Here is a 25980-nt window from a genome sequence, read left to right as displayed (position 1 = left end):
CTAAGAGAAGAGATGACAAATCGTGTTCTGTTTCAAAATGAGAATAACTTCCTGCTGAAGATGGCATTTCCCCTTCCAATCAGCAGGCTTCTGCTACGCAGTCCAAATCTTATCTCTGCGGAAAACCATTCCTTGGGTTCTAAGAAAATGCTTCTAATGGAATCTGCTATTTGGAAAGGCATCTCTGGAGAGAGGAAAATAATCACTACCTTGCTAAGTCTTGATTCTCTGTGAAACAGTGGGTTGATTTCTGTAATCTCTGAGTTCTGATTCCATGGCTTGATGCCTGGGTACCAGCTTTGAGCTTTCTGCATCTTTAGGCCCTTCTGATCGATTTATTTCCCTGGCTCTTCAATAATCAACAGGGAGCCATTGCTTGATAGCCAACAGTCATTAAGGGGTATGAAAATGAGAACAAAATCTCAATGACTTTTCCCATGTATTGTCAATACACACACGTATGCATGAGCATGCACGTGCAGGCATGCACACACACACACCCCTCAAGCTCTAATCCTCAATCCATCAATTGATAGATGTATATGAGCAGATTACAGGGGGCTTGGAGAACCATTTAAAGAGTTACAGGTACAGAAGAGGCATCATAGAAAAGGACAAGCCTTGTCCAAAGTCAACCGGGGAATTAGTGGTGAGTACCAAGCTCAGAACTTCAGTCCCACATGCCCCTCCCCTCCACCGTGCACCCCGAAAGACCTGATGCAGGACACACGTGAGTGGTGATGTTTTTATTCAGCAGAGGTCAGCAGGGGTGAGTCCCTGGGGGTGGAAGCTAGAGACGACAGCAGTGCTTGTTCCGACTTCTACATTCCGCAGGCAGGATGGAGCATCCGTGGGTTTTTTGGTGCTTGCAGACACCACCCATTTTTTCACATTCAAGGAATCGCCCCCTTTTCTCACGCCCTATAAAGGAAGGAGAGGTGACAAAAAATATAAAACCATAAAGCGTGTTTAACCGTTTGTATGGACAAAACCGCCATCTACCCATTCTGGTGTGACCCATTAGCTTAGAATCGTTTTTATTTTTTTTTTTTTAATTGTAGAAATAACTTCAGAAGAAAAAAAATATTTGGTGATATGTGAAAATTATATGAATTCCAATTCTAGTGTCCTTATATAGTTTTATAGGAGACATTCACTCTCGTTCATTGACATATTGTCTGTAGTTGCTTCTCACGAAGGTCATGACATACCCTGTGACCCAGAAAGCCTAAAATATTAGCTGGTCCTTTACCAAAAAAGTTTATTGACCTCTGCCCTATAGTGTCTTTCTTTTTCAAATGAAGGAACTTTAGATCGGAGAAAGCAAGTGACTTGGCTGAGCTACAAGATTAGGGGCATACTCTGCATGTTCTTCATAAAAGCTTCCCAATGTGCCTTCCTCTTTTTCAAAAGGGCAAAATCTTAGAAGCACGTTGCCCAAGTTAGACAATGAGCATCGGACACTAAGTGGGCATTCTCACTCCTGAGAGTATGTCCCTCCCATCTCCCATGCAACCAGAGCTGTTTCATACACTGTGACATTTTCAATGCCACAAACATGGCACGTAGCAAGCACTGGTCTTCTCGGGCTCCTGTGAGGTAAGCTGGAAAGAACATGGTATGTGATCAAGTCACCTGACTAGAGAAATTCAGGATGCAACTTGAGAGTAGTGAGAACCTGAACGATGCCTCAAATTAAGAGAGCAATAAGGAGAATGACAAGCAGCCACAAGGAAACTATGAATAAGAAGAGTTTTCTGCTCCTTCCACAGTTTGGCTATTGTGGACACTGCTGCTATGAACATTGGGGTGCAGGTGCCCCTTTTTTCCCTACGTCTGTATCTTTGGGGTAAATACCCAGTAGTGCAATTGCTGGGTCATAGGGTAGCTCTATTTTTAACTTTTTGAGGAACCTCCATACTGTTTTCCAGAATTTCTGCACCAATTTGCATTCCCACCAACAGTGTAGGAGGGTTCCCTTTTCTCCACAACCTCACCAACATTCATATGTGGAACATAAGGAATAGCACAGAGGACATTAAGGGAGGAAAGGGGGGGGAAATCAGAGTGGGAGACGAACCATGAGAGACTCTGGGCTCCGGGAAACAAACTGAGGGTTCTAGAGGGGAGGGGGTAGGGGGATGGGTTAGCCCGGTGATGGGTATTAAAGAGGGCACGTACTGCATGGAGCACTGGGTGTTATACGCAAACAATGAATCACTGAACACTATATCAAAAACTACATAATGATGTATTGTATGGTGACTACCATAACATAATAAAAAAAATAAAAAAAAAAGAGTTTCCAGCAGAGGTTATGGCTTTTAAAAGTACCACATTGTGATGGAAAGCATACTCTGCCAGGAATTAGGAGACCTGGTTTCTGGTTCCTGCCAGGACCAGTTTTCCTCTGAGAGCCACAGAATCTCCTAATTTTTCATAAAAAGACAAGGTAAAAATAGTTATATATATATATATATATGTAATCATAAATTTTATATGTAATATGTACACTTATAAATATGAATGAATATATGCAAATATGTTGTGTTCATGTATGTTTATAATTGATCTCATTGATATAAATATAAATATATATTCATGTATATTCATATCTGTGTCTCTTTATATCTATATCCAACTGTCTATGTCTATTAGGCTGTTCACCAAATAGGTCTAGCCCTCTATGTTCTTGACACAAAGTAGGATTTATCTTTTGTATGACTGGGTAGAACCATAAGACTTGCTCAGTTCATAAATTTTAATCAGAAGTGATGTGTCCTTTCTGGGTTGGAGCCCATAACTGACAATGTGGGATTCCTCAGCGCTCTTCTCTTTGACGCGGCAACCAGCCATGCTCATGGCAGAGGCTGTTCCATCAGCCAGGTCCAGGCAGCTGCAGTAACAGCCATGATGGGTTTGTACCATTGAAGCAAGAATTAAACCATGACTCTTTGAAGATGCCGAGGTTGAGACCACAGCATAACCTGGCACATGCTGACACATGCATAGGGTTGCCGGGTAAAATGTAGGAGATCCACTTGAATGTGAATTTCAGAAAAATAACATACTCTTTTAGTAGAAGTGTATTCCAAATATTGCATGGGACGTACTCCTACCAAAAAGTATTTGATGTTTATGCATAATTCGGTAAGTAAATTTATTCTCTGGGATTGTTGAGTATTTAATAAAAACATCATCTGCCACCAAACCCACTTAAGCTTGAGTCAAATGCCCCACTACATACAACCTGAGTGACTTTGAACAAGTTACTTCATTTCTCAGTCCCATTTGTGAGACAGGGAATACTTACCCATAAATAGTGTTATGAAGTACGTGTGGGACAGGACATTAAAAGTTTTTATTGTGATGTTTGGTAAAGAGTGAGTGGCTAATATCTCTGCTATTATTATTAGTGTTGTTGTTATTCACATGAAAATAATTTGTGAGCTGTCAAGCCCCTGTAAATGTTATCTATCACCATTACTAGTTATGGGTTTACTACCAACTAGTTACGAGCAATCTTAGGAAAATCCTTTAAATTTTCTTAAGCTTCCCTTCTCCTTATTTGTAAAATGGAGCGTGTAGTGCATGCTCTCCTTTCAGCTGTGATATCACTCAGTTGTTGTATACTCCAGGGCATCGTTGGATCATGAGTCAATGTGCCTCTATTCCTCTCCACGGCCATCCGTCATAGCATCCTACCAGGAGGAGCCTCGGCTTACCTGACATCATCTGGACAAGACACACAAGGAGGAGAAACAGAAGGAATAGTAGCCTCATGATGGGAAATCAATTCTTGGGATTATAGGAGGAACTCCCAAAGCCCGATGGTGGCTCTTTCCTCTGTGCATCAATGGGGGTGGGTGATCTGGAGAAAGAGTAAAAAACTCAGCTAGAGAGGAAAAGCTTCTATTCCCAGTCAGGATGTTCGTTTCTTGAGGGCCTGGGTGTGACTGGAGAATGTTTCATCTATGGACACGTGGTTACAGATGCAACTTTCCTCCCGTCACAAAGGAAGACCTTTACAGTAAGTCAGCACTTTCTAGTTGATTTTCACTTCTGCTTATGACTCTGAGGCTTGGTGCCTTTTTTTGTTTTTTTGAGAAAAAAAATCACTAAAACACGGAATTCTTTTAGCAAATCATCTATCTAGCCCTTCACTTTTATGGCGTGTCTCTTCACCTGACAGCTTCCCCTTTAGGAATACCAAGAGAAGTCTCCTTTTAGAAGTTAAAAAGGGAGAAGGAATTTTGTAAATGGAAATGATCTCTGCTTTTCTACTCCCAATAATTTCTTTTCTCTGCTACCCATTTAAGACAGAGTTGATTCATTCTAGGCAAGCTTTTACAATGCCAAGCTCTTGCATAGATCAAACCAGGTGAGACTTTAGGGGCCAAAGTAGTAATACAGGATCGCATCAGAGCATCCTTGTGGGAAAGGAGTTAGGTAGTAGCGAAGTATACAAGGTAAACCATTGCATCATTCCTCTCCATCTCTTCCCTCTCTCCTTCCCAGCTTTGCTTCGTATTGTTTCCATGTCTCTTTTTCACCATACTGTGAATTTCTAAAGGAACAAGTCCTGTTGTATTACCTCCCATTCTCAGCACCTGGATCAGTGCCCTGGCATGGAGCGGGGAGCCAAATATTTGTTTAAATGAATGTGTGCTTGTATGGATGAATGAATACGTGGATGCATGAATAACAGGATGGGGGAAGGAAATAAATGAGGGAGGGAGGCAGGATGGACAGATGGACAGATGGATGAGAAGAGGACACAGGGAACTAGACTTCTCTGCTTATCTAACAGTGGTCACAAAGGTCGGGGAGTCAAAAGATAGATGGCTACTGAGAGCAGACATCAAAGAAATCATCCAAACTCAGAAGTAAGCAGTGATCTTTCGGGGAATAGAGACAAAAGGAATTTCACTTAATATTTAAAGAGCTTTGGGGTCGGATAGACGCTAGTTCAAAGTCTTTCCTCCACCACTCGTTAGCTGAGTGAGCTTGAAATAACATTTCAAGCTCCAGTTTCTCTTTCTGTACACTTGATGATGGATAGAGTACCATTCTCCTAGCCCCATGATGGAAAAAGGATCTTAGGAGAAGTGAGTGGCTAACCAATACCTCTTTGTGCCGAGTGGTGTTTTAACTAGGATCACTGCCAGGGGTTTCAACCTACAGGGTGAGGAGGGATTTTTTTAGGGTTCCAGAAATCATTCAAGATGTTAGTTTCTTCCAACAACATCTGCAATGTCTCAGAAAAACACTGCAATTTAAAAACTCGAATTTGGGGGCGCCTGGGTGGCTCAGTTGGTTAAGTGACTGCCTCCGGCTCAGGTCATGATCCTGGAGTCCCGGGATCGAGTCCCACATCAGGCTCCCTGCTTGGCGGGGAGTCTGCTTCTCCCTCTGATGCCCCCCCCCCATGCTGTCTCTCTCTCTCATTCTCTCTCTCTCTCTCTCTCAAATAAATAAATAAAAATCTTTAAAAAAAATAAAAATAAAAAAATAAAAACTCGATTTTGGCTATTGTGCTTTTGTTGAGCCCATGGAACTAGAAGCTTGTAATGAAACTTTGGCCACTTTTGGCATGGAAGATAGACAATCTTGAAAAAGAACCTGGAATTGTAGGTCTATACACACAATTCCCCCTTGGATTTCATTTATTAAATGCAACTATTGCTTAATAAGTTTGCATAATTTAATAGAATAATATTTAACCTCTTTTGACCTTCAGTCCAGTAACAGAGAATGGGACAAAGTTTTCTGGAATACCTATGACATGCTAGGAATCTTAGAAATGATACCAGTTCATACAACTGCCGTGTGAGATAGATATTTTCTTCAAGCAAACAAAGCAAATGCAGGTTGTGCAGCTAGTGATAGAGCCTAGATTTGTACCCTTTGAACTTATTTCACAGTCTTTCCTGCTGAAGAAAGCATGATGGCATTTGCCAGATGAAGGAATGTAGCTACAGTAAGATACATAAGTGTGTGTGTGCGAGAGCCTGTGTACTTGTGTGTGTGAGAGAGAGAGGGAGGGCAGAGGGGGAGAGGGAGGGAGGGAGGAAGGGGGAGAGCATGAGGGAGGGGTTCCGATTAAAGGTTTTCTAAATTACCTTCTTCTATCAACAAGGAAAATGTGGCACAGATCAGGCTGGTGCTCCCTGAGCAAGTTGACCAAATAATTCATCATCCAAATTGGGACACTTTTTAAAATGCAAGGGACTTATTACTAAATTATGCTGGAAAAACAGGCATATAAACTGGGGGCTGTCTCAGGCCATCTGAGGTATTGTTACCCTCTCTCTAAGAAAATGTCTTTGTTAATAAGCACACATTTCTTTGCGGAAGGTCAGGAAAAGCCTCGAAGCTGATGGTCCTCCTACAATGCTCTCTCATCACTGTTCTGGAATGACCAAGAGCACATCAGCTGGCCACAAGGGGCTCCTAGGTCATGGCGACTGTTCAGGGCCTTGGCTTATCTGTGCTACTCATCCTTTGCCCATTTTCCTCTCTCAGCCCAAAGGCTATGGGAGGATGAACCTTGGAAAAGATAGCACCCCCTCCGTACATTTGGAAGTAACGACATCAACTTAATTAGTAAGCTCTTCTGACTTTATACTAAGGTGAAACACACTTTTCCTTCTAACCAAATCCCATTCACAATCCTGTGCTAGTATAGATAGCATTATCACAGACAATTATTAATCTGGGAGGAGACCCAAGGGGGGGTCCCTTGCTTCACATTCTTGGTGGTACAAGTTGATCCACCATCTCTAACCCTCATCACACTAAGATCACGTCAAATTCTTTTTGGAGAAAGGTTGGAGTATCAGTAAATGACTTCTTTAATATTTTGGCCCAGGTATAACCTGAGGGTCTGGTGAGGACCCATTAGCTTGCTTTACCTTAGAATGTCTCTGCTGAGCACGTCCCTCCACTCCTGTCCCCATCAAAGTTGCCTTCACTGCCCCACCTCTCTCCCATCTGAAAGAACTAAATCTGTTTCTGACATTTTGTGTTTGTCCAGAAACAACTTAGTGATAAAATGGTTCTGCTTTTGAATCTTGTGATCTGCATTTGAACCTTTCACTAAGTAGAGATCTATTTCAGTTTAGCGATATTGACCTAAAAATTGAGTAAGTGTTTGTAGTAATCTGTTTGAATAAGTCACACTTAATTCTACACCAGACACTGTGAGGGTTTTACTTCATTGGTCCCCGGAACATTACTTTTATAATAATACTAATAATTGCAATAATAATAGAAGAAGAAAAGATAGGCTGAAAGTTTTTGCCCTATCTCCAATACTTGTACACTGAAAGCCATCCTTTGTATCAATTCCCTAAATATCATGCATATATTCCCATTCCTTCTTCAACCACTGATGATTCTCTCCTGAAAATCTACCTTGCAGTTGGTTCCTCCACCATTCACAGGCTGTCGGCTGCCTGGTCCTTCCAGCAGCTGGGAGCAGCTACCCATTGACACATAATTAGGGGTCAGATCAACAATGGGCAGAGGGAGGGTTGGGGGAGGTCACACAGGATGCATTGTGATCCCTTCCTGACAGGAGTCATTTTGGTGGGAGGAGGGGAATGAGCCAGATCTGAGTGATATCAAACCCCGAGAGAAGGAGACAAGGAAGTGGGGACTGTCTAGACATTCCTTCCAAAGGGTTTTGCTGAGAAACTAAGCAAAGGCAATAATTAAGAGCTGGTCAGTGACACAGTGTCAAAGAGAGTGTGTGTGTGTGTGTTTAGTCTTTATAGATTCAGTGGAGGGGGCAATGGGGAGAGCATTGTTCACGAGTAAGCAAGGGAAAGAAGAAGCAGGACCCAAGTGGAAATGTTGGTCTTAGACCAGAGCACAAGCCCATTAGTTCATGATTCCCATAGAAAAGCCACCCTCTTCTTGCTACTGAAATCAGAAAGGTATTCCTCCCGTGTGAGAGTCATAATAAGACATGTAGAAATGTTATGACAATAAAACATTAATAGATTTCATAGGGTAAAACTTAAAAGTTTAGAAAAAATTAAAAATTAAAATCCCAGTAGAGAAGATGATAAAAGTCCAGTAAACAGGAGAACCAAATCACATTTAAAATCAGATGAAGGCTAATCGATCATAAAACAGGCTAAAAATAAGGAATAAAGGGACATGAGTCATCTGAGGTGTTACATTAAGATAACAAACAGGGCCAAGGAGATGAAAAGGAGGACAAGCTTGGGGCTGTTAGTTAATGAACAGGAATTCAGAACCAGGAGCAAGAATGGAAAATTTGAACTAGAAGAAGTAGAATAAGGATTTTGGAAGCCAAGGAAAAGCTTGAATGTCAGGAAACATAGAAAACACTCAAGTTTTGCTTTAAGAGCCTGGGCTAAGGAAAGCTGCTGAAGGGTTTTAAGAAGATTAATGTTTGAAAGTATGATCTGTAAGATCCCTTTCACGTTATTGCAAAGGAATTCTTGTGGGGGGAGGAAGAGCTTAACGTGGCCCCTCAGACGAAGAGGCCCTGGGGGACAGGAGTAGGATCCTGAGGGTGTGGTTTCACTCCCTTTCACATGAGTCTTGAAGGGCAGGTGACACAGGGACACTCGGAGGGAGGGGACGTTGGTAGAGGCACCGTGGGTTTTTGTGTGAATAAATACAAAACTGTGTACAATCATTTCAACAATGGTGGCAATCTTCCATTATTTTGTCTGTGTCATTAAATAAATCCAGGTTTTGGATCTCTGGTGTTAACACCTTGTATGCTCACAACATATAATTTTTAAGTAGAAAAATAAGACTTTGTAGTTTGAGACCTAAATGCCTTAAAAACAACAAAACGCCATAGGAAACAGAGGAGTGACTTAGCACTGAGAATCCGAACCATTTATTCAAGGAAGCTTCTCTCCAAATAAGGAAAGTGAGATGATCATTTATAAATGCTGAGTAAGCATCAGCACTGAAGGCAACAATGCCGGCCTTTCTCCAAAACAGAGCTGAGTTTCCATGTCCTTGACATCCTGTAGCTCTGCCTCACCGTTTCGTCTCACTGGGAGAGAGTCACAATGGGACCCGTAGGACCAGAGCTGTCCCACAGGACTTTGTGATGACATCTCCATCTCTGTTGCCCAGCATGACAGCCATTGGCCACATGGGGCCATTGAGCACTTGAGCAGGTGTGACTTGAGCAGATATGAATTTTAAATTCTATTAACTTTGAATTAACTAAGATTTATATCCAAATAGCTGCCTCCAGCTAGCGTCTACGGTGACAGGCAGTGCAGGCTTAGATGGAAAGCAAGATAGTGCTGATCTCAAGATTAGACGTCTCCTGGGAAGCAGCCATTTCTTCTCCATTCTTGTTGCCTATTAGAGTGCCTGGCCCAATGTTGCCTCTTAGTATCTGCGAAAGAATGAGTTTGTGATGGCCGTTTTCTATTTGTGTTTGTTAACACTGTTGGGTTCTAGTTCCCCGTAGTTTGTGAATTCCTCCCTTTGCTTGGGAGGTGACAGACTCATAGAATGTCACAGCTGGAAGGTACATGAAAGGACTGCCAGTTCAGGAAAATCAAAGAGCTTGGTTGTTTGGCCATAATGACTGAATCTTTCAGGAGCGCTGTGTTGAGAAAGATTCTGAGGCCACATTGAGACATCTCAGCAAGGAGTGGAAGAATGTCACATTCGATGCGTTACATGGTTGGAAGGTGGGTGTGAAGGGGGAAAGGAAGAGGTGCTCCCCTTATCTATTTCTGCAGAACAAATCAGCCCCAAACCTAGCTCTTTTAAAAATTATTTTATCATTATCACTCATGGGGTTCTAAAGATAAACTGGGATCAGCTGGGTGTGTGGGGCTCAGAGATGCTCATGGGTTGGCCGGTGGCTGGGGCTGGAGCCATCTCCGGGCTCACGCGCGTGCCTGGCACCTGGGCTGAAGGCTCCTCGCAGGGGCTGGAACAGCATCTGTTTCTCCACGGGGTCTCTCGGGCCGCAATTTCAGGGCTGCCAGCCTTCTCACACAGGACCTCCGGGCTGCCGTGGCGCGTGTCCTGGGAAAGGGACAGCCGGGGTGGCTTTGTGACCTCGGCGGCCCCGTAGCATCACTCTGACCGCCCTCTTAGCTGCCGCGGTCACAGAGGCCTGCTGGGGTTCCAGGGGAGGGGACGCGGACTGCACCCCTTGGTGGGAGACCCGCATGGCTCCGGAAGAGCGTGTCTGGAAAAGACAACCTCCCACGCGCAGAAGCCGCGCAGAGGCACGTGTGCCAGAGAACGACTCAGTTTTTAAAATGAAACCCAAAGGGGTTAACTGACTTTCCCAAATCATTCAAAACCAGCTCTGCTGCCCTGGCAAGAATCTGGAGTTGGGTTTGACCTCCTGGAATAAAGATGACAGGGCGGCTCAAGAACGCGCCCCGCTTGGCTGCTGGAACACCTGCCGTCTCACCCTTGCCCTTCCTCCCCACCCCTCCCCGCCTCCTGGGGCTGCGGGCTGTGGCCTTGGAGGATGTGGGCTGTGGCCTCCGGAGGGAACAGGACAGCGCTCCGTCTTACTTCTGTTCCCTCCCCTAAACAACACTGCTCCACAGACATGAGATGGGCAATGCCTAAGTCATCCTCCCCCATAGATCCCAAGGAGGCTTTTCTTCATCAACGGTCCATTCTGTAAGAGGTAGCTGAGCAGACTCAATAAGAAAGAATTGGCTGTAGGCTTTAAAACGAGTGTATGTTTTCCCTTTTGTCCCTATACTTGCGACAACACTATAGGCTATTTATAGTTTTATCCACTTAAAAGATGAGGAAAGAGAGCTTTAAAGATTTTAAATCAGTCAATCATCTTTTTACTGCTTTATCTGACCCAAGTCATCATTGTGATGATAATGATAGTAATACAACAGCTACACTTTATTGATCCCTTTCTCAGGGCACAGAACTGCGCTTAGCTCTTCCCAAACAATACCCCAGTAAGTCCGTATAACCGGCATGAAACCAAATCCGCCAACCTCCTGGGATCAGCCTGTTTATATCCGAACCACACACCTGAAGCTCCATCTTCCATCCTTCATACATGCAGGTATGTAAATCCCTTTCTAATATTTCTCAGGATTTGCAGGTGCGCTTGTGCTCGCCTGACATCATACCCAAACCCCGCTGCCTTCGTCTCCCGCCGCCTCTGGGTCCTGCCTCTGTGTTCCTGCGGTAGCTTCCTCCTGCTTCTCACGCTCAGGGTGATACAGTTCCTTGTTCCTCTGCTGAGATCCCACACCCCGAAGGCCATTGTATGGGACAGGGTTTTGTGGATATTGGAAACAATGGAAGGGCAGGGGGGCTGGTGAGTCACTGCACAAAACAGAAAACAAGTTAGCAATAGACAGGACAGCCATTTACTGCCACCTCCTTCTCCAGACTCTCCCTCTGGCATCCCTTCTTCTCTTATCCCCCATAGGGCATCACATACGCCACCCCAAATATGCCACTTAGACATACAGATTATTTTGAGCTGAAGGCAATTGAGAAATAGCAGGTGCAAAAAAACAAAAAAACAAAACAAAAAACCCACCAAAAACCAAAAAAACCTCTCTCTGCTGTCCCCTACCATTTGCCCAAAAGCAAGCCTAGACTCTTCATCACTGAGGACTCTAGACTTTTACCAACCCAGAGACAGCAGGAGAGGGAGAGGAATCTATATAACAAACCTTGCTAATATAACTCTTGTCCCCCATTAGTCTCCCCATCGAGTTACCTTCCCACAGTTTGTTGCCCTAAAAGCCCAAACTCCTTTTCCTTTGTCTTGTGACTTCTCTGCATTTATTGCTCTTCATTGTGATGCTCTGTAAACCCCAAATTCTAATCTCCCCTCAAAGTTACTCATCACTGGGTTTCTCCCACATGTATGTGCACTGCACATATTAATAAATTATATTTTTCTCACATCAATCTCTCTTTTATCAGTTTAATTTCCAGGGTCCCAGTTAAGAACCTAGGAAGGTAGAGAAAAGGGTCTTTCTTCTTCTAAACCCCTCGTGGATCTGAGTCCCTGGTGGTGTCTAAACAGTCTCCTCATGAAAAACTTAACTTTTACTTTCGAAAACACAGATCCATTTAGCACTTATTTTCCTTTACCTCCATATTATGTATATCTCCAAAAGCTTTGCTTTCAGAACCAAAATGTCTATTGTGTTTGCTTAAACAATAGAGCAATTTTCTCAGTAAAAGTCAATCATTCACCTGTTACCCAGAAATGAGTGAAGTTGCTAAAAATCAGCATTTTTTCCCTCTTGACCCATTATAGAGCAATTATTTTTCCATATTACAAGTGAGGAAATAAATATTAGAATCTAATCTTAATCTAAGTTCATAAAACTCTCTGGAACACCACACAACCAGAATTACAGGAAATCGGTTCCCTGATTCTGAACAGTGATTTAGTTGGGTTTACATTTTATAAACATATCTTAGGGGAACAGCTTCTCTCTCTCCACCATGGTCTCAGCAGTGAGCTTTCTTTATTTCTGCTTCTGTCTTCTGCAGCACTTTTGTGTGGGGAAGAAACACCTGTCAATCTCTTCCCAGTTATGAAGGCATCTGAACGGAAAACAGAAGCCCCTGCTCCTGAGACAAGAAAAAGGAAGCAGAGCCCTTCCAGAGAGACCTGAAAAGAAAGTGGAGGATAAAAATTTGCACATCATTTCAGGAAGACTCTAAGCACAAGTCATCATCCCTTCATAAATCCTTGAAGGGGCGCCTGGGTGGCTCTGTCAGTTAAGCATCTGACTCTTGGTTTTGGCTCAGGTCATGATCTCGGGGTGCTGAGATTGAGCCCCTTGTAGGGCCCCCCTGCTCAGCAGGGAGTCTGCTTCCCCTCTCCCTCCTTCTCTGCCCCTCCCCCAGCTAGTGCACTCTCTCTCTCTAAAATAAATAAATAAATCTTTAAAAAAAAATCCTTGGGGGAAGAGCTTCTTTCCCAAGAACAGGGCTCTATGGCCACGATGATTTTGACATGGGTGTGACTTCTTGTAGATAACTTTCTGAAGAAGTGGCAGGCTCTGCTATGTTCTTACTTGAAGAACCAGATTGCTGGACATTCTGATTTGTGGCAGAATGACTTGGACCACTGCATGTGTTCAGGTGGAAGCTTGTTGAGGGTTTTATGCAAATGTGTCTCCACTCTAAAGAAAATAAACTAGAGACCACTGAAAGTCAGTAGTTACCAAACACAGAAAAAGCAAGTCGGAGGCCATTTGTTTGCCTTTTTTTCCCCCAAATCATCTGGTTTTTTGAGCCTTTGAGCTTAGGTGACACGCAGAGATGCAATGAAATTGTAATTATCGATTTATAAACATTTGGTCTTCTGAGTGCTATCACATGAACATAGCAAAGTTGTACAAACGAGATTTATAATATTTCATATTTCTGCTGTTTTCTCATATTTGTTCTTTCTTCTTCCTCCCTTCTTTCCTCCTTCCCTCCTTTTCTTTACCCTTTTCAGTTCCCTTTTTTTTTTTTTTTTACTTTGATGACTGTAAATGTCAGCCCAGAATAAAGGAAGAGGAAGAAACCAAGTGATGCTAAAGTTCCCCCGTGCTCAAAAGGATGTGACGGATAACAATATATTCCAGAGGATTTCCCGTGGGAGAGACTACATGGGGAAACACAGGGTAAAGTTTCCAAAATGTATGATGGGAGCCCTAGTCCTACTATGAGTTTCTCCAGGTGGCCGAAAATCCCACTGTCTTGTTCTAAAAAGATATAAAGGATAGCCTGGATGTCTATCCTTGGGATAAAATGAGTTCTATCTCTATTTAGGAAGGCACGGTACTTAGGCTTTAAGCATAGGCCCTTCGATCTTGCAATGAAATAGCAGTGGAATGTTACCCAGTGATTTAGTCTGTTAGGCTGGGTTGAGAACAAACAAAACTCTGAGAACTCCCTTGAGGTCTTCTGCACCTTTCATGGTAAAGGGAGAGTGTTTAGTTTGAATAAATGGTTCAAACAATCTATTTAGCCTGGAGAAAATTAGTGAGAAATTTCAGTCTGCCCTCAAGTTATTTCAAGCCTCTTAATTCTTGGGTCCGTGTTACCCGGCATGGGCGACAAGAATAAAACTGGCAATATGAAGAAAAGACAATGGATCCTCATGGTTGACAAACTCAGGGACCAGCCAAGGATGAAGAGCAAGGTGATTTTCTTTCAATTTTTGTAAAGATGAAGGGAACATGGTTACTGGCAGAAGTGATGTTTGCAATTCTAGCAAAATCACATGATGATGAAAAGGCAGCATCTTTGCTTCTAGCTCTCGTGTCTTGCTCTTAGAACATATAACACGTCCCCTGAACCAGATGCAAAGACGCACAGGGTCATACGCCTCAGAAACTGCTATCCTGCTTCCATGTGGGTTGTAGAAAGCATATCCACAAACGGATTCTTTCTGGCAGTGGATCTGGGTGGCATGGAGCTAGGCTGGGTCTGTCTCCATTTGGTAGCAATCCTAGGACACGTAGCCTGGGTTTAATCTGTTCCCATTGTGGTTCTTTGAGGCTCCCAATTTTCTGTTCTCCTCTCCAAGTGACAGAAGGCAGAATGAGGCTGAAATGGTTTTCAATTCAGTATGTCTGGGACATATTCAAGCCTGGCCGTGAATCAGGACTTGGTCAGACCAAGAATCTCTATGGGTTCTCTTGGGAGTTTGGACAAGACAGAACAGGTTAGCTTTTGGAGCTGAGAGAAGGGAGGAAAAGTAGGTTACCTTCAATAGGTAAAGGACCCCATGACACCCGAATTTTCATATACTATTAATTTCATGTAAATAGCCTCTTAAATTCACCACTAACTACTATAGAGATGATGAGTTAGGGTGACATCTTGTTTCTTCTCTTCAGAGAAAGAGACTGTTGGGCCAAAGTAACTGGGTTGTCACCTTCTTAGAGTCTATGACACTTTCTATGCAAATGAGGATTCTAGGAATGTGCCTTTGTGACTTCAAGTTATTCCTGGAGTCTGATCAGTCATGTCCAGATCCCAGGTGACATTTGAAGGTGTTGAAGGCAACATAATGTTTTGTGTGACAGCAATTTGTTTTTCTTAGAGTAGCCTTTTGGGGGATGTGATGAATTAATAATTAAACCTCCAATCGTAAGAATAAAGCTTCAGTAGTATAAATTTATTCCTTGTCACTTCTACTGAGGAAATGCTTTGTTGCGGGGGGAGGGATCTTCTTGGAGATGTGAAATCACAGGACACAGACAGCATGCCCTCCACCTCTGCCCAAGTCTGCACCTTTTCCAAATAAATCCAAACCACAAGTCTAAAATAAACAGGCCCTTTTTGTAATGGTGAGCCCAGGACCCCTACAAGGGAAGGAAATTTGACATCTGAACTGTAGGCATTTCTATGAAAAAAGAAACATGAAGTAAAATGTTGAGTTTTTGTCGTTTTTTTTTTCTCCACTAAGCAGTGAAGCTTTGGACCTTTTGTGTGGCTAATTTTATGCTTGAGTCCTGATTTTAAACTACTGTTTCAGTTTTTAATGGCACATAAGCACAGCCACATGTAAACTATTCTTAAAGCAAATAATAGCATCTCCCGTATTTTTAGTGAAACCTAAAAATAAGATAAAAAAGGCAAAAGAGCGTCAGAATTCCAAGCACTGTGTCAGAAAGATGACCTGTGTCGGTGTCCCCTTGAGTAAACCTGCAGGGGCTTCCCTCCCCAAGGCTGCGTTCGTGTCAGTAAGACCTGAGTCTATAATTATTTGGGTACAGTTTTTGGACAGAGACTGGTGCTGCTGAGGTTGCAGGGGGTCCTTACTGTTGCAGAAGCAGCCGGTCAAGGCTCTGATCCACAGCTGGGATGGGGTTTGGCGAGGGCTCCATGACAGGTCAGCTCCGCTCAGAGAGAGAAGATCTCCCTGAAGCTCTGCTGAGTCAGTCTCCACCACTGAAACAGAATCAGAATCAGAAACAGCCAGCAGTTGGCTATTTTTATCATTTTGTTTTCCAGCAAATTCAGTTGATGAAGTTCTGGGGCTGAGATGGGAGAAAAAGATGCAGCTGGAAGTGTAGGAATTGTCTAGCAAGAACCTAATATGTAAGTAGCTTATCATGGAAAACGACCCTCGTTAAGAAACCTGTTGTGTGATGAGCACTGGGTGTTATACACAACTAATGACTCTGCTCCTCCCACTCCCTCTTCCCCTCCCCCCTGCTCGTGCTTGCACACTCTCACTCTTTCTCTCTCTAGCATGCTCTCTCTCAAACAAATAAATAAAATCTTTAAAAAATAAAATAAAAATTGTATATATTTAAGGTATACAAAATGATTTGATATGTATACATAGTGACATGATTACTGCAGTCAAGCTAATTAGCATATCTCCCCACATAATTACCATCCCTTGTGTGTGTGGTGAGAGCCCCTGAAATCTACTCTCCTAGCAAATTTCCTGGGTTCAATACCGTATTACTAACCACAGTCATACGCTGGACACGAGATTGCTACTTACTCGTCTTACCTGACTACCACTCTGTACCCTTTGACCAACGTCTCCCCATTTCCCTCAGCAACCCGCCCCTGGTAACCACCATCCGACTCTGCTTTTAGTATTTGACTCTTGTAGATTCCACGTATCAGTGACAACGTGTAGTTCTTTTTCCTTTCCTCTGTGTCTGTCTTATTCCACTTAGCATAATGCCCTCAGTGCTGTCCGTGTTGTGGTAAATGACAGGATTTCCTTCCTTCTAATGGCTGAATAATATTCCATTGTGCGTATAGCACAATTCTTTATCTATCCGTCCACTGATGGACACGTAGGTCGTTTCCATATCTTGGCTATTGTGAGTAATGCTGCAGTGAGCATGGGAATGCATATAGCTCTTCAAGATTTTGGTTTCATTTCCTTTAGTATATAGTCAGAAGTGGGATTGCTAAATCACCTGGTATTTCTTTTTCTTGAGGAACCCACTTACTGTTTTTCATAGTGGCCATATCAATTTACATTCCTATTAATAGTGTACCAGAGTTCCCTTTTCTCTACACTCTTACCAACATCTGTTTTGTTTTTCTTATGCTAGCCATCCTATCAGGTGTGAAGTGATATCTCATTGTGGTTTTGATTTGCATTTCCTAACGATGAGTGCTGCTGAGCATCTTTTCATGTGTCTGTTGACCACACAGAGGCAAAGAAACAACAAAATGAAAAGGCAACCTACAGATTGCGAGAAAATGTTTACAAACCATATATCTGATAAGGGGTTGATATCCAAAATATATAGGGAAAACGTACAACTCAACAGTAAAACAACATACAATCTGATTTGAAAAATGGACAAAGGACCTGAATAGACATTTTCCAAAGAAGAAGTGTACAAATGGCAGTTGGAATTTTGATGCTGATTTGCTTAGAATGTGTAGTTGCTTTTGGTAACGTATCTTAAACTTAAGAGAAAAAAGGGGGGAGGGGCATGGCCTGACCTTGTAAGAGATAATGATGAGGGTGTGAATTATAGTCACCTTGTGCAGACTCTGTCTAAATCACCCTAAGATGTATAAATGTTCTCATTTTCCTGCCTGCCAAAAGGGAGTGTGTATATCTGAGCATCTTGTAATTTCTTTTTTTTTCTTTTTCCCCTTTAATGAACCTAATTAAAGCTCTAACAATGTTATGACTCAAAGACGACTATGTGTCCATTTTCTTTTTTTTCACTTTTATCCTTTCTACTTTGGGTTTACCTCCCTTTGTTCTAGTTCCTTAGGGTAGAAATCTGCATTGTTGATTTGTGAGCTTTACCCCTACCTATCTTAAAAGCATTTGATGTTATAAATTTCTCTCTAAGCACTGCTTAAGCTGCATTCCCACAAATTTTGGTATGCTGTTTTCATTTTTGATCAGTTTAAAATATTTTCTAACTTCTCATGTGATTTCTTCTTGTACCCATTAGAAGCATGTTGATTAATTTCCACATATTTGGGGATTTTTCCAGATACCTTTCTGTAATCCATATCTTCGTAAATTCCACTGTGGACGGACGCGGTGTATATCTGTGTATGATATACACTGAATAATATTAAATTGTTTTCAGTTTTGAGACTTATTTTATAGCCCAGGAGGAGCTGTACTGTGTAACACTTTAGTGGATCCTGTGATTATTGGGTAGAGTGTCCTATAAATTTCAATTAGGTCACACTGGATGATATTGTTGCTCATGTCTTCTGTATTATTCCTGATCTGCTTTTTCTTTTCATTACAAGTAAAGTGTGGCAATACCTAATTGTAATTGCTTATGTAACAGTTTCTCCTCTCATTTCTATCAGTTTTCCTTTAAGACTTTTGGGACTTTGTTACTAAGAGCATTCTAATTCAGCATTAATATGTGTTCTTGGTGAATTAACCACTTTATAACTGGGAAAAATATCTTTTTTTTAATCTCTGGTCATACTCCTTCTAAAATATACTCTGATTTATAGGCAATTAGCCAACAAGGCCAATTCTGTTTTCTTTAGATCAGTGTTTCCTTAGCATATCTGTTTCCAGTCTTATTTTTAATCTATCTTTGCCTTTCCATTTGACACCTCAGTTGGGTTTCTTATAGAGAGCATGTATCTTATTTTTTAAGAAACTGACAATCCTCCCTTTGAGACAGAATCTTAGCTGCTCACTTTATTCCATCCCACAGAGCCAAATTTCCATCTGGCATTAATTTTCTTCTGACTGGAGAATTTTTTTTTTTTTTTTTTTTTTAATAGTGCAGGTTTTCTGGTAAGGAATTTTCTTAGCTTTTTGTTGTTGTTGTTTAAAAAGTTTTACCTTATTTTTTAAAAATAGACTTCATTTTTCAGAGCAGTTTAAGTTCACAACAACATTGAGCAGAAGGTAAGGAGATTTCCCACATACACTCTATCTTCACACCTGCAAGGCCTCCCTCAGGATCCATACCCTCCCAGAGGTCACATTAGTTACAACTGATGCACCTGCATTGACACATCGTTATCACCCAGAGAGGTTCCAGAACAGTCCACCCTAGAGCTCAACAGCCCAGCTACAGATGCAATCCCTTTCTGAGGGCTCTCTCCGCGTTGCTGGGGGAAGGCACATGTGTCAGCCTGGTATGTGTTCCTGGAATTATCCATCCAATCCCTTTGGGGTGTTTTTGTTTTCCTCTGGGCTTGCCAAGTTTCACCCGAGGCGTGCTCAGACCAGCACTGGGACATGATTCAGGAGAGCCCTCTGCTGCACGTGGGTACTCCACCCCCATCCAGATGCCCCCTTCTGGTTTTCTGCACCGAGAACGGGGGTCTCGTGCTGCCCGAACCTTGAATCCATCTCTCGGACTCAGAAGGATCGCTGGTCTGCTTGGGTTCTCCTGCCCCGTGCTTTGGCCTGGAGCCTGCTTCCCACAGGAGACCAGAGACAAGAGGTCTCGCTCATGTGGCCCCCGTCTCCGCAGCCGTAGCCCCGCACTCCGGCTGTCCCGTGTCTAGAAGGACTGTCTCACACCTCTGTCTGCTTCCCTAGCTGCATCCTGTCGGAGGGCAGTTCCCACAGCAGTTCATGCTTTTTGGATGGCAAGTGGGATCCAGGCATCTGCTCCCCTCTTCCTGACAGCCCGGTTCTCTTGCTTTTCCATAGGACTGGTGTGTCGGGGAAGATGGACCTCCCACGGCATCTCCGGAAATCCTTCCATATCAACATGGAGAGGACACTGGTTAGTAAACTGCAGGGCCCCAGACCGCTGGAATGTATAAGAAACACTTTCTGAGCAGATTTTATGCTCAAGGCACTTTCCTAGGCTGGCCAGAAACGATTAAGACAAAGTCCTTGCCCTTAGAAATGATGCAACCAGATATGGAGATTGGAAATATGCAAATGGTACAACACAGAGATCAAACAAAATTCATAGAAGGAGCATTCAGTCAGAACCCTGCAGTGTATCAGAGGAAAGCTCATATTCTTTTGGGAAAGCAGCTCTCTTTGTAGGGAGGCGGTAGGATTTGCGATGGCCCTGGGGTTGGGGGGGATGGGTTAAAGTTTAGAGATGAAGCTGGAAGGGTGATTAAATGCCAGATAGGGGAGGTCAGAGAGAGCAGAGGCACGGGTTATAAGAAAGCCAAGGGAATATTTCAGGAGGAACAGGGAGTCCAATCTCATTGGGGTACATAACTTGCAAAAGAGGAGTTAGATCTGATAACGCTTGGAAAATAGGTTTAGACCCCTTTGAGGATTCCTCCAGAGATTATCCTGCATTTGAATTAAAGGGGAGTCCATGAACGCTTTCCCAGTTATCAGTTTGGTAACAACTACCACAATAACCAGAATTTAAAGAGAACAATCAAGGGCGCCTGGGTGGCTCAGTTGGTTAAGCGACTGCCTTCGGCTCAGGTCATGATCCTGGAGTCCCAGAATTGAGTCCCGCATCGGGCTCCCTGCTCGGCAGGGAGTCTGCTTCTCCCTTTGACCCTCCTCCCTCTCATGCTCTCTGTCTCTCATTCTCTCTCTCTCTCAAATAAATAAATAAAAAATCTTTAAAAAAAAAAATAAATAAATAAATAAGAGAACAATCAAGCTTCTAATTCTTTTGAAAAAAATATTTAATTTGATTTTTCTTCTATAAACTTCCAGGAGGCATTTTCACACTTTACAACATTCCCATCACATTTCTGGATTTTTTTTATTTCTTTCTTCGGCAGCATTTTCGGCCCGCGGAAGAACAGCGGCCTATCTGCTCCTCCTTTGGCAGGCAGGTAAGCACAGCGCACCGACCTCTCCTTATTCTGCAATAATGCCTCTGCAGGGTATTTATAATTCCTCCATTTCCTGCAAGGAATAAATAGAACACGCGGGAAGGCTTTAGTCCAAGTATAAGGCTTTTGAAATTCCCCAAATTACTGATCTGTTACCTTTCTTCTATTCTTCCCCTGCCCTGCACCCCCTACACACTTCTACTTAGGGTCGGGTAGTTGGAAAGTGAATTCAGTTATACTCCTAGTTGTATACCTCATAGGGATGAACACATACATACCTTTCTTTAAATTAAGAAATGAGAAAACAGATAGTATAAAGATACTGGTTTGGATTTGGTGGATACCAATTTGTAATTTCCTTTATAAATACAATGTTATTCTGATCACTATCCCCAGGGGTTGTTTTTCTTTTATTTTAGGGTGTTTTCTTTCTTTTTTAAAATTACTTTTTCTTTTTTCTATAAAATGAGAAGTAAAGTAGAGGAAGGATTAAGAGACCAACTGACCTGTGCTTCTAGGGGCCACAGCTCAGCTGGGGACCGCGGTGGCATTGGGGGAGGGGTGTGGCCCCCAGGCACACATGGGCTGCAGGGGTCCCGGGGTTCGCAGCTTCCCAAAGACTCTACTTGCAACCCCTAAAGCTAGTAACTGGAAGTCTGTCCTTCTGATCTCAGATTAAATTCATCTTTCCTGCTGGGGTTAAAGTTTTTGTATCACTTTCTTTATGTCTCACGAGCAGGTAAGGTTCGTCCCTTTCCACAAAGGGGTGGTCTTTGTGAGCTATTTAGTCTCTGAAAAGATTGGGAAAATGGCTTCAAGATCCCTGATGATTCTCACCAGAAGAAAGAAAATGGTGATGTCTGTTCCCGTACAACAAATCTACCTGGTCTGAAGTTCCCAAGGAATGGAAAGGGACTGACTCTGAATGACATATTTGCAATTCCTTCAACCCTCTCGCCTCCCAACCCATCTTACCTGGAACGGGCATCAGGAACAGGAAGGGCAACAGGAGGAGAAGGTAACAGATCCTCATGGCCGACAGGCTTCGCAGCGCGCTGACACCGGATGGCAAGGTGTGCTCGTCTACTTTATAAGGACTGCAGGACACACAGCCATGGGTACAAGTAAGCAGCGGCTGCAATTCCTCTAATAGTACAATGATGACAATATGACGTGTTTCCTGATGCTTCATGCCAGTGTTTCTTACCCCACAGACCACGCCCACTCACCCCGAGATAATTGCAAACCTGAAGGGTGAAGCAAGCCTGATGTGAGCACACAGCTATCCTGATGCCCTCTAGGCTCCAGGAGCGCGTCCAGGTCTGGCTCGGAGCTGGTTATAGGTATAGGTGGCAAGGACCCTCTCCTCTTGGGAGCATTCCCAGGGCATGTAGTCGGGAGCTGCCTTGCCTCCACTTTGGCACTTCTAAGCTATCTTCCTAAAGTCCTAGAAGATTCTGAAGCTCACCTGGGACCGTAGCAGTCCAGCTTTCTACATATTCAGAATCTAGGTGTAAACTAAGGCTGGGTCACACCTTGAGCCTGCACAGGTATGCCTGAAATTGAGATAAAATGGGATCAGCTTCTAGATAATAGGAAAAGGAGGAAAAATGCACTACTTTCCCGAGTCCCTGACCCTATGCTCTTTGGCGTGCGATGTGGGCTATATCTTGGGTGAAACATGGTTTACACTTCATCATTGTCTGAAAACTGTCAGATTCATGAGTCAAGGTGTCTCATTCTCCTTCACCAGAGAAGAAGAATGCTAGGATGATGCATTTGGTGGACTGGCACCTCTTCCTTGTCAATGACACTCCCTATACAAATAAGGGGCTTAGGAAGGTGCATTTAAGACTTCTGGTTACTCATGGCTTGGGAGCATTCAAGGAAGTCCAGAGATCAGGTGATTTCCACTGGATATAGATTCAATGTTGAAAGGACCAACTTTTAAAAAAAAATTATTGGACTTAAATGTTAAGGAATCCATTAGTGGTTTGTATTTGTCGATAGACGATTTAATTGGGAGCTGAAGTCACCATGACGTTGCCTGGCTCTTGTGTTGCATGAATGCAATTACAATGGATCCACCGAGGTTCCAGGCATATCAGTTCTCAGAGTGTGTGTTCGGGATCCTGGTGCACCCATCGGGTTCTGTAAGCTATCACTGAACACCTCCTATAGATAGACAAGTGACATGTGCTCGGGGTCAGTGGGATGGAAGGGGGTGATATGGAAAGAGGGACCAGTTCAGGTTCTTTCTCTCAGAGAGCACTGGTACAGGTAAAGGCAGACGTGCGTGCAATCAAAGAAGCCACAGAGGGGGGCATTTTGACAGGTGTCATCGTAAGGGTTCTAGCACAGGGCTATGGAAATGTAGAAGAAAGATAATTCACAGTGAAAGGCAGGTTTAGATGATTTAAGAAGGGTTTCGAGTTGTAGACACTTCATTTTTTTAAAATCAAAATTTTCTGAGAAGTTCAGGATTTAAGACAAAGCAAGGTTTTTTTTGTGTTTTTGTTTTGTTTTGTTTTGTTGTTTTGTTTTGTTTTGTTTGAGAGAGGAGTGGGGAGGGGCAGAGAGAGACGTAGAGAAAGAATCCTAAGCAGGCTTCATGCCCAGCGCAGAATCCCTCACGGGGCTTGATCTCAGGACCCTGATATCAAGACCTGAGCAGAAATCAAGAGTCGGATGCTTAACCAATGAGCCACCCAGATGCCCCCAAGCAGGTATCTTTAAGCGGGGAAGGAAGTGAGTGTGGGGCGGGACGGGTATTAGCTGTGCAGACAGCCTTGCTCAGTCTTCCATCGGATAAAAGAGAGGGCGGGGTGGGCGTTGTAGGAACCCACAACCCGCCCTCAGCCCGGGTGCGGGGCTGGAGTCCTCCGCTCATGGGGGGATGATTTACTTTTCCACATGGAAAACAGACCTCCCCAGTGACCTCGTGGTCTACCTGGTTCCTTCAAAGACTGGAAGGCATTTCTAAGGCAATGCCACTCTGTTATGAGAGGCTCTTTGGGGGTGAAAGCTATTGTTCTTCATCCGCTACTTTGGAAGCTGGGGCTCGGGGACTGGGCCGTGGCAGTGGCCCTCCTCACTACAAAATGAATTTTGAGGAGTAATTTGAGAAGGTTTATAAAAGTTTTGAATGTTTGTGGTAAAAATTCAAATAATAGAAGAGTTGGACAATGTTCTTCACTTTTCCTCTACCTGGGGGAACCACTGGTAACTGGGGTTTGTCTTCTTCCTGGCTTATTATACCTTTTCTTTTTTTTAAATGTCAAAAATACTTGTTTTCTCTTCAGTCCTAATAGTTGCACATCCCCCAGCTGATACCGAATACCCGCCTGTGGCGTCTGATGCGCCAGGAAGAGCTGGAGCCTCGGGTCCCGAGCTCGGAACTGCAGACCCCACACGCCGACGCGCTGGCTGGCGTGCTGGATTCTCCCTCTGCTCTGACGCGCTTTCCCGATGTTGACAAGGTTGAGGAGGAGAGACGTCAGTTATTTAACTTTTTTGTGTTAGACTTTCCACTAATCTTTTTTTTTTTTTTAATTCGATTTTGAAAATATGGAGCAGAGATTTGGTTGATGCAAGGTTTGGGCCCAGGGGCAGTGCTACATGGAGGGCAGACCACTAGGACACTGGGTTTGGAGAGAGAAGTTAGCGGTTTAACTGTCAGCCCTAACACTGACTCCATGAGTTTCCTTGAGTAAGTTCCTCAGCTCTCTGAGCATCTGCACCTCAGCCGTAAGCAGGCCGTGGAAGCCCTCGGAGTGAGTGCTGGGAAACTGGCTGACAACTGCAAATGACCATGTGACCCAAGTATCACCAGGGGGCCCTCAGGAAGCATAACCAATGAGGGGATGGTGATACTCAGGCAGCTTAAAGATGATGGCCTCCACTTCCAGCACGGGAATCTGGGATATCCGCTCCTTTCTTTACCTTATCACAGTCCCACCGTGGCCCCGCCCCTCTCCTGTATGGCCATTTGTTATGCCCACTGTTGGATGAGTTACACAGGCAGAGAGGCATTATCCCAGTCTTACGGTGGTGGACACCGCGGTGTAGGTTGAGTGACTTGCCCTAGGCCACCCAGCTAGTCAATGGCCGTACTATGAACTGCAGGGAACTGTATACATTTTGCAGGAACCCCTGCTCTCCAGGTACCATATAGATGGGCCAAAGGGATGCCTTAGGAGATGGTGGGAAGGCAGGAGGTGGTGAGAAGCCAAGGTATTCCTCTGCTGTACCTCAGGAAGCATCTCTTCTGTGCCTCCAATTCCTACCAGAAAGCCACGTCATCCGTGGTCCTAGCTTCCACTAGGCAGGTCCGCCATGACCTGTTGGGAGTGCCATATCCTAGGCTTTGGAAATATTACCTCCTTCCTCCTTTGGTCCCTCTGGCCTTGGGGACAGTAGTACCTTCCTGCTGCTGCAAATTCTGAGGTGACTCACCATACATTTGGCTTCTCAGCTCTCTTAGATAACCATCTATATTAAATTCTCCCCATTTGAGGTTCTTACATTTATTTCAGTTTCTCTGGTTGGACTTTGACTGTCTTTAAAGTCCATGCTCTAAACCATCACAATACTAAAGTTCTCTGCATTCCCCTCCTTGTGATATTACTGCATTGTCACCAGCTAGAATAGTGCTTTGCTCCACACGGCCCTCTTGAATACCTCATCAGCATCTCAAGATTTCGCATGACGTGGAATCTTTGAGACGGTGGTAGGGGTTGCAAGTCAATGCCAGCTTATTGTGGCCTCCTGTTTACCTGTTCTCACTATCATGTATAGGTATATGCCAGGTGGTTTCTAGCATTCTGATTTATCACTGCTATTTTAGCTTAATTATTTTTCTACAAAATAATGTAAGCAAGGAAACAGGAAAAAGAAAACCTTCCTCCAATTATATAACCATAGATTACCTTTTCTTCCAGAAAGGAAGCGAACTGTAGGCCTCTAGTTGGAGACCAAACATGGAGGTACTTTGTTTTGCCAGTGAATTAGGCCTCCAGGGAGGTTTTAAAGCCCAGCTGAGCAGGTGGTCCCATCTGCCCTGCTTTGTGCCTTGATATGTTTGCAGAGCTCCTGAAGGCATCTACCTATGCCTTCCCCTGCTTTAGAAGATACTGTCTCCCCTCCAAACCCAAGGCAGAGAGCTACTTCTCAAGGTCAGGAGGTGAGCAAGTAGAAGCAGAGGCTTTATTTCCCACAGGCTGACTTGTCGTCACCCAGCCATCCAGTGTG

At 43.6% G+C, this 25980-nt stretch overlaps 1 protein-coding gene across 1 annotated transcript; it reads right to left on the bottom strand.

Moving 5' to 3' along the window:
• Window positions 1–20561: 20561 nt before the first annotated feature.
• On the bottom strand, window positions 20562–21867 carry LOC116637757 (beta-defensin 103A-like). Its single transcript, XM_032413247.1, has 2 exons — window positions 21706–21867; window positions 20562–20803 (listed from the first exon to the last, which is right to left on the bottom strand). The coding sequence occupies exons 1-2, from the start codon at window positions 21761–21763 to the stop codon at window positions 20658–20660; spliced, it is 204 nt and encodes a 67-aa protein (XP_032269138.1). The 5' UTR covers window positions 21764–21867; the 3' UTR covers window positions 20562–20657.
• Window positions 21868–25980: the final 4113 nt, after the last annotated feature.

This window comes from Phoca vitulina, unplaced genomic scaffold (assembly GCF_004348235.1).
Source record: "Phoca vitulina isolate PV1807 unplaced genomic scaffold, GSC_HSeal_1.0 scaffold15, whole genome shotgun sequence".
Classification (NCBI taxonomy): domain Eukaryota; kingdom Metazoa; phylum Chordata; class Mammalia; order Carnivora; family Phocidae; genus Phoca; species Phoca vitulina.
The sequence above is the reverse complement of the archived record's forward strand: the minus strand, read 5'-3'. Positions and strand labels throughout refer to the sequence as shown.